The following is a 9,316-nucleotide window of genomic DNA, read 5'->3' on the forward strand; positions in this document are numbered from 1 at the left end:
CTGGGCGGTAGGGACACCACCCTGAAAGAAAGGAACTCCAGGAACTAGGGCCAGATTATTATCTTTTAATTATTATACAAGACTTTGTTTTGTCAAAGGACTGACCCTATTAATGGACATTTTGACCACCTCCGTGGGTATGTCCAACTTGCTAAAACATACATCTGGTAGTGAAAGAGTAGGATAAAAATTATGAGGGAGAGAAAAGCGGACAAGAATAGCTTTTGATTCTGATATCCATGCTAAGGCTTAGCTATCCCCTCCTAGACAGAAGGCCCAATTAGCCTAATATTTCTTTTCAAGATTATCAGATTCTTCCCAGTGGGAATCCTTTACAAAAAGGAAAAATCATGTACCAGAGCAACACAATTGCTGCCCCATGTCCTCAGACTGCGAATCCCCCCTGCCCACCACCTTCCAGCCTAGTGTCTCTGAGGGGGCACCCCTTTCTAGCCAGGCTCCAGAGGTCACTGACCTTGCCATGCTTGTGATGTTTATGCATCTTTTTATGAGCTTTCTTCATTTTCTTCCGCATCTTCTTGTCCATCACCATTCCTGGTGCTACCATGCCAGGAGCCAAGGGATTCACAGGAGGCATGCTAGGGGCAGGTGGTGGGTATGGAGGAGGGTAGGGACCTGGTGGTTGGCATCCTGGATACCCTGGTTGTGGCAGATGAGGAGGCCCAATTGGGGGGAAAGCTGGATTCCCCTGGGGAGCTCCTGGGGGAGTGGGAAAGGGGCCTGGTGGACAGGCAGGATTGACAGGTGGCGGATGGACAGGATTGGAACCTCCAGGGTATCCAATGTTAGGGGGATACGGATTTGGCCCTGGCTGCCCTGGTGGAAGAAGCAAGGAACAAATTAAGATTAGAACTGATCAGAGATTCTAACAACAAATAACAACAAAAAAGGTGATGCAGTTTCTCGCTGAATACTTAAAAGGAAATGGAAAGATAAGGAAGGAGAATGGAGGATAGCGAAGACAAACCCCCATAGGAGAGAGAAAAGATCACGTCCCTCTCAGGCTGGGGAGAGAGAGACAGTGAACTCCCAAGGAAAGAGGAGAGCACTGGTCAGCTATGATCTAAGGACTTGGCTTTTGTGCGTGAGGGGAGAGGTGTAGGAAAAACACAGAAACTCCTATTGTTGAGGCCCATTTGAAAAAGGGCTGGGGTGGGAGAAGAGAACCCCAAACACCTACCGGCATTGGGATTCCACATCGTCAGGTGTTTCCTTCAGCCTGAGGAGAAAGAAATGACGGGGAAAAGCTGACGGCCCAGTAGTGGGAAGGAGATTTAGAGACCAAGCCCCACCGCAATGTCTCCCTCCCCACAGTAGGCTCTGAGAACTACCATGACCTCCACATAAGAAATGTTTCTTTCCACCCGTTCCTTCGCCCTTATACCTATTTCATTCCCAGCTCCCTATCCAAAAGAACTGAGCTCCCAGAGCCGCTCCACCTTCTACGTTTGGCCGCAGCTGGAGGGCTCTAACTCCTCGGGAGAAGGGCAGAATTCGCGAATCTCGCTATCCCCGTCACTCATCTCCCTTTCAGAGACTGAGTCCGCGACTTTAACCACCCATAGGTTAAGGAAGGATTTTAAACAACTTTACCGCTCCCCGGGGAAGAGTGCAGGGGACAGGACGCCCAAGCTAAGAGAAGGACCCTCCTCGAGGCGAAACCAGGAAGGTGGCTCAGGAAAGATATTCAAATGCTTACATATGTAGACACACCCCCTTACACATTAAAAAGGGCAAATGGAAATCCCAGCTACAAAGGGACCCCTGACCCAAGAACAGGGAAAGGAGGAAACTGAAAAATCCAGATACCCCGTCACCTCTACACCACCTCCTGGGCTCGACTCGTTCTTCCCAGTCTTCCCCACTTCCTGGTCACCCCCACGCTGGGATTCAGCACCCGCCTCTGCTACCGCCTAATTGGTAGGTATGTGGTCATTAGGCATTATGATTGGAGGACACGCCCGTCAATCACTCTAGTCCCTGCTAAAACAGAAGGCAGCAGAGTGGTAGGGAAGGAGCCGGGCCTTTGGGGCGAGGCGGATGGAGGGGAGAGGGCAGGCCGGAAATATCTGAGGGAGAGGCTGGGAGAGATAGGCCAGGAGGGGGCGGAGCCAGTTTCTGAGCAAAGTCCCTGAGTTGCCGAGAGGAAACTCAGCTCCAGCCCTCTGAGCTTCTTGTCCAGTGGGTGCAACACCTGTAATGTGAATACTGTCCACCGTAGTCAATATTGTAACCCAGATATACACAGAGCGCTTAGGGAAAAGCAGGGAGCTGCTGAGTCTCAGCCCCAAGCCTCAAAATTCCCACTTCCCTCCTAGACCGTATAAGAAGTAAAGAAACATTCTTGGGGAAAATTGAGATTTCCTAATCTCTCCTAGGAGACCCTAACTCAATTGCACAGCTACGCCGTCTGTCGAATTGCCTAAACCAGAAACCAGCCCAGGCTAAGAGAAGAACCCTCATCGAGACGAAACCCGTAGGTGGCTCAGGAAAGATCCTCAAAAGTTTACAAATGTAGACACAGCCCCTCGCCTATTAAAAAGGACACACGGAAATTCTGGCTACAATCCTTCGTTTCTGCGCCCCACTCCAACACTACGATGTGAAATCCTTACACTTCTCTCAACTTTACTGCTCCCAATCTACCTCATCTCTCCACGAGTTTGATTTAATGTACATATATAGAACCATGCAATCAAACTTTAAAGATACTCATTCTTCTTAAGCATATTTAGAACTTTTTATAAAAGTTGGTCTCAACTAATACAAAATTTCCAATATTTATATAATACATACCATATTCTCTGACCACAATGTAAAATATAAATACAAACATACATCTGTAAATTAAAAAAAAAAAAAATCTCCCAAATAACTCTGGGTCAAAGAATAAACAATGATGGAAATTAAATACATTGAACTAAGCCATAATGGAAATATTACATCCGAAATTTGTGGGATAAAAAAATATGAAGAAGATAAATTTTATAGTCTGTCATCTTGAACTAAAGACTTTGATAGATTTATTAAATACTTATTTCGAAATATTTTTAGACTTACAAGAAGTTGCAAAAATAGAATTCCCGTGTACCTTTTACCTAGCTTCCCCCTATGATAATATCTTATATAGCCATAGTACATTTTGATATATTTTTATCAGGTTTGTGCTAAATATTTGAGACAAATTAGAACATTTTCTAATTTTTTAAGCTCTAGGGTAATTTATATCTGCATTATTTCTTTCCTGGAAGATTACTGAGTTTGATAGACATTGATGTGTCTATATGGACCTGATGCCTTTAGAAATTAAGTATTTCAAATAATTTCTTTTTTTAAAGCAGCTTTATTGATAACACATGATTTACCCACTTAAAGTGTACAATTCATGGTTTTTAGCATATTGAGAGCATTGTGCAACCATCACCATTATCTAATTTTAGAACATTTTTGTCCCCCCTAAAAAAATCACATTAGCAATCAATCCTCAATCCCCTCCTTACCTCTCTCCTACTCCATCCAAGCCCTAATCAACTACTAATCACCATTCTGTCTATAAATCTGCCTACTCTAGACATTGTGTTTAAATGAAAAATAGTACAATATGTGGTCTTTTTTTTCACTTAGCATAATTTATTTTTTTAATTAAATGTAGTGGGATGACATTGGTTAATAAAATTATATAGGTTTCAATTAGCATAATATTTCCAAGGTTCTTCTGTGATATAGTATGAATCAGTACTTCAGGTAAAGCCAAAAAGCTAGATGAAGTCAGCTTGGGGACAGATATGTCCAGAGTAGAAAAGAAAGTCCAGCACATTGGCCTGCCAGTGTTTAGAAATTGGGAAGAAAAGAGGAGCAAGAAAAGGATACGGAATGAGTGGCTGGTGAGAAAGGAGAAAATCAGAAGAGAATATAAAGGAAAGAGTCAAGGAGGAAATTATCGAATGTGTCAAATGCTGCTGATAAATTATGTAGGATGCAGACTGAGAATTGGCCATTGGATTTTGCAAGGATGTTGAATTTTTAAGAGCAGCTTTAATTACATGCTAGGGTTGAAATTTTGCCCATAACAAATTGGAGAGAGAAAGAGAAGGGAGAAAGTGGAGACAGCAAATAAAAGCAATTCTTCCAACGAGTGTTGGTAAATAAGGAAGCAGAGAAATGGAGCAGTAATCATAACAGAATGGGCAGCCTAGAAATGACTTTTTAAGTTAAGAGAGTTTAAAGCATTTGTAAACTGATGGAAATAATCCAGTAGGGCGGGGGGCAATGATGTTGCTGAAGAAAGAAGGTATAATTGAAGAAGTTCCTAAGTGACCAGGAAGAGAAGGGTTCCAGTTTACAGGTGGAGGCATTGACCTCAGATAGAACAGTTCATTTAGTACAAGGAAGTGGTTGAGAGAATGAACTCTAAAGCCAGACTAATTCATTTGTAACCTTGAACAATGTACTTCAAAAGAAACTTCCGTGTCTCATTTCCCCATCAGTAAAATGAGGGATAATAATAATAATACCTAACTCATTAAATGCATGTTAAGAACTCGGAACACTGCTGGACATATAGTAAGATCTATATATGTTGTTATTATTGTAATAGGAGGGAAATCAGAGTCTACAGGTCCAAATGAAAACACCATTGGTAGATTTAGTGGTGAGAAAATGTGCTTGTTCTTTGCTAATGGCTCCTCTGTTTTTTTTTTCTTCAGAGAAATAAGAAGTAAAGTTATCAGTTGAGAGTGAGGTGAGAGGAGAAGATTAGAAATAGTCATCTCAGAAAGTGGGCAAGCAAATTGACCAGGGAACTGTAGTAGGATTGCTGGGCAGTATGGAGTGCTCACTCATGGTTTGTGGGCCATACATGTGAAGCAAGGCTAGTCAGTACAGGTGGTGGTTTCCTTCAGTTAAATTCCAATGCTTAGGTACAGCTGTGGAATAGACGAACTGGATTTAACTTGGGTTAGGGTTTAACTGGAAAATACATGAAAGGGAAAGGAGAGCAAAGCTGTTGAGAGTGTATGCATAGTAGTGACTATGGTAGTGACAGGCCATGGTAGGGATAGGCCATGGAAAATAAATTGAATAAGGAGGGAAAGACATAAGGGGTGTGATAGATAGTGAAAAAGTGGCAGGGTTGATGGATTGAATATCCCAGTGGAGGCTCTCTAGAGTAAGTAAGCTGAAAACGTAGGAGTTGGCATCCAGAAAGTAGAATGTTTAAAACAGATTTTGGTAGCAGAGTTAGTGGAGGAAAATAATTTTCTAAGTAAAAAGATCAAGATCAAAGAATTAAATAGGTAATCCACACAGTGACTAAAGTCACCAAGAATGATGATAAAAGTTATGATTAAAGAAAAAGATTATGAACCAGAATACTAAAATCTTCAATGAATCTTCAAAGAGCGACCAGGAGGTCTATAAATGATCACAACAAGGTGAAATAGCAAGTGGTGTGGTCTGATGGCATGTATTTCAGAGAAGCTTGGGTTTTTGACGGAGGAAGATGGATAAATGTGCTGGAAGCAGTAACAGAAAGGAAAATATCGAACTCTTGCTCCAGAGTATGTGAAAGGAAAAACATCTACCACTCCAGGTAAAGCAAGGTTCATTTTAATGGGTGGGAGAAGGTAAAGGGGACATTCAGAGAAGAGGTTGCAGATATAGAAGATTTTGTAGCTATTTCTCTAGATAGTATAGATATACAAAGCAGCATGAGACACAGGTCCCTTGCTTTCTAAGAACTTTAGGTAGGCCTATAGCAGGTAGGTGAAGGCACAAAACTATGGCACAAGACATACGTGTCACTTTACAAGCTCTTCATCCTTTTCCTATCATGTCTATGGGTCAATATGGGTCAATAAACATTTATTGAAAATACCTTAGCACATCAAAAGTGAATGGCACCCTTCGTGAACAGATGAGAAAAATGAGGCTCAAAAAGAAGTAGCTTATTCCAAGTTCCACCCTTAGTGGTAGATCCAGGTCAGGAACCAAAGACTATTCAGTTCACCAGGCTGTATGCATGATCCTGAATTGGGAACCAGAAGGACTGTAAACAATGTTTCTCCACACCCTCCATGCTTTCAGTTACAGTCTAGGTGAGAATGCCATGCTCACAAATTAAATAATTTCAGCAAACAATATATCAATAAGCACAAAATATGCTACAAGTTATGTTAGTAAATGCCGAAGGGAGGCAGTATAAAGTCACATGTGGTTTTTCAAGAAATATTTCCTGGTGATAGTAAATTTGTTTTCATGTTTTTCTTAAATTCTATAAGCAATTCATGAGAATTAAAGAAAAGCTGGAAAACAGAAAAGTAGAAAGAAAAAGTAAATTATTTTTGAGCTCCCATCACCCAAACAGAATTACTGTTGTTAATATTTTGGTGTTTTTCCATCTAATCTTTTTTTTCTAGGTATAGACTTTTAAAATTAATAAGTAAATACAGCTGACCCTTGAACAAGGGTTTGACCTGTGTGGTCCACTTATACACTGATTTTTTTCAATAAATTTGTATTGTTTTCAATCTGTATGCATTGTTATATTATCATTTCATATAAGGAACTTGAGCATCTGTGGATTTGGGTATCGGCAGGGGGTCCTGAAACCAATCCTCCATGAATACCAAAGGATAACTTTAATTTGGGGGGAGTCAAAAGTTATAAGCAATTTTCGACTGAGCAGGACCAGTGCCCTGAACCTCTTCATTGTTCAACGGTCAACTGTATTTAATTTTAATAGACAAAACATGCAAATAGTTCAAAATTCAAGAGGTAAAAACAAAGGTAGATAGTAAAAACTCAGTTTTCTTCCCACCATCCACCACCTCTGTCTTTAGCCATACCATATTCATAATCCACCTCTATTTACAGATTTGTTTTCAAGTTTCCAAAAAACTTATTTACATGCATATTGCCCCTTCAAGAGCATGAAGTCACTAATCATGGCAATATTATACTAGGCAAACACTGGATTTGGTGAAGTAATCTTCAGAACAGGGACTTTAATTCATAGAATCATGGAATTATAGGGTTAGAAATGACTTACAGGATCATTCATTCATTCAACTTCCTGAGAAAAGTAAATAAACAAACTTTTCTAAGAGTTCAGTTAGGAGAGCTAAAATGGTAATCCAGATTTTCTGGCTTTTATGTCAGCAATCCCTTCAATACAACATATTATAACATGCTCATTCGAAAACACTGCAAGTAAACATTGTGATGCTTCCCACAACCCTCCTCTTGTTCCTTATATTTATGGCCTCTGATGTTCTGGAGGTGGTCATAGTTGTTTTGTTTTTTTAATAAGCTTTATTTTTTTAGAACAGTTTTAGGTTTATAGAAAAATTGGGGTGATACAGACAATTTATATTCCCCACACATGGTTCCCTGTCTTATCTTAACATTAATATGGTATGTTTGTTACCTTAATGAACAAATATTGATTCATGATAATTAATTAAACTCTATACTTTATTCAGATTTCTTTAGTTTTTACCAAATGTCCTTTTACTCTTCCAGTATCTTATCTAGGATATCATGTTACATTTAGTTGTCACATTTCCTTAGGCTCCTCTTAATTGTGATAGCTTCTCATAATTTCTTTGTTTTTGATGATCCTGATAGTTTTGAGTAGTATATGGGTATTTTGTGAAATGTTCCTTTTTTGGGATTTGTTTTTCTTGTGATTATAGGTTTATTTTTGATTTAATATAACACTATGCCTGTCAACATGTTTGTACATTCTTTTCATGTGACATCCATTTTAATAATAATATAGCATTGTTCAAACATCATTTTTAATGATGAAAATCCCTGCTCTGTTATTTAAGATTTGTGTGACTTTGGACATATTCTTAAACTTCTCTGAGTCCTTGGTTTTCTCCTCTGTAAATGATACTCACAGGATTATCATGAAACAGACAAGTAGACTGTTAAGCATAGGCAAAACACAATGCAAAGTTATGTTTAAAGATTGTTCAGGGTAGTGTTTTACTCAAAGTTGGGGAAAAACAGGTAGCCAAGAGGCAATCGCAGTAGCTGAGGCTGCCAGACCTAGGAAGAAGGAAAGGGGGATAGGTACCCAGAAGCAGGCCCTGCCTATGCAATTGCAGTGGGACCTGAAAACTGACTGGATATGGATGGGATAAGCTGGGGCCATGGGAGGGGACAAGAACACCTTCCTTGTTGGGATCCTCTAGGACAGCGGTCCCCAACCTTTTCGGCACCAAGGACTAGGCGAGCTCCTGTGAGAATCTAATGCCTGATGATATGAGGTGGAGCTGAGGCAGTGATGCTGCACTGGGGAGTGGCTGCAAATACAGATGAATCTTTGCTGGCTAGCAGGCTGCTCACCTCCTGCTGTGCGGCCTGGTTCCTAAGAGGTTACAGACCAGTACCAGTCTGTGGCCAGGGGTTGGGGACCCCTGATCTATGACCAAGAGAAATTTAGTATCCTTGAGGGTCAGTGAAGAGGGGAAGGCAGACTTGTTGGCAAGGGGGAGGCGGGGAGGCAGGTGCTTGGATTTTGATGTGTTTCATTTCAGCTGGTGGCTGCCTATCCAAGCAATGATGTCTTACAGAGAATTAGAGATCTGGGCCCGAAGGAAGGTGAAATCTCAGGGCTCAGAGTGGATGGCCTCTGCAGAGGCTAATCTTGGAACTCTGGAACAACCAAGCTAGAAAGGGGCTAGAGATCATCTCAACTCTATCACAACTGCTGCCATTTACAGTGTCCCCTAAGGCCAGGTGCTGTGTAAGACCTGTCACCTTTTTCTTCACCCCGAATTGCCCCTGCAAGCAGGGTGTTTTACACATGATAAAATATGTGTGCTTTTACACAGGATAAAACTGAGAGTCTAAGTGTTCAGTATCTTGCCTGAGGACATAGAACAGTTGGTCACTGAGCGGGAGACAATCCTGTTGTAGTAAAGTCAGAGCTCCCCCACTGTTCTTCCAGTATTAGACCAGAAAGCCAACCCCTTATTGGCAAATGAGGAACCTGAGCCCCAGAAAGAGAAAATAACTTGCACAAGGGCACTCAGGTAGTCAGAAACTACGCTAGGGCTATAAACCAGGTATCTGTAACTAGACTGACCCTGAGGGGCACCCAATGTTAGAGGGACTTGGGCAGATAAGAAAAGCCAGTAGAGAAAACATACAAAAAGAAACGAATGAAAAACTTCTCAGCAGGGTTCATTCACAAGGTCTTGCCTACAGTTTTCCATATTACTTCTTCTTTCCCCACCATACACCCCACACTTGCTACCCAGGTTACTTAGAGTTTCTCGCTGCA

At 41.0% G+C, this 9,316-nt stretch overlaps 1 protein-coding gene across 5 annotated transcripts in view; it reads right to left on the bottom strand.

Annotated features, from left to right (window-relative positions):
* The window catches only part of PRR13 (proline rich 13), a 4,820-nt gene extending 2,898 nt beyond the window's left edge, over positions 1–1,922 (bottom strand). The window contains exons 1-3 of one of the 5 annotated variants that reach the window (XM_006904523.3): positions 1,831–1,922; positions 1,202–1,240; positions 476–837 (exon numbers count right to left, since the gene is read on the bottom strand). In XM_006904523.3, the coding sequence (XP_006904585.1) occupies positions 476–837; positions 1,202–1,220 (381 nt within the window). In that variant the 5' untranslated portion in view covers positions 1,221–1,240; positions 1,831–1,922. Of the gene's footprint in view, positions 1–475; positions 838–1,201; positions 1,241–1,614; positions 1,685–1,720; positions 1,786–1,830 lie in introns of those variants that run through there. The other 4 variants (XM_015588222.2, XM_006904525.3, XM_025045159.1 and 1 more) reach the window with 4 other exon arrangements.
* Positions 1,923–9,316: the final 7,394 nt, after the last annotated feature.

This window comes from Pteropus alecto, unplaced genomic scaffold, assembly GCF_000325575.1.
Source record: "Pteropus alecto unplaced genomic scaffold, ASM32557v1 scaffold220, whole genome shotgun sequence".
Taxonomy (NCBI): domain Eukaryota; kingdom Metazoa; phylum Chordata; class Mammalia; order Chiroptera; family Pteropodidae; genus Pteropus; species Pteropus alecto.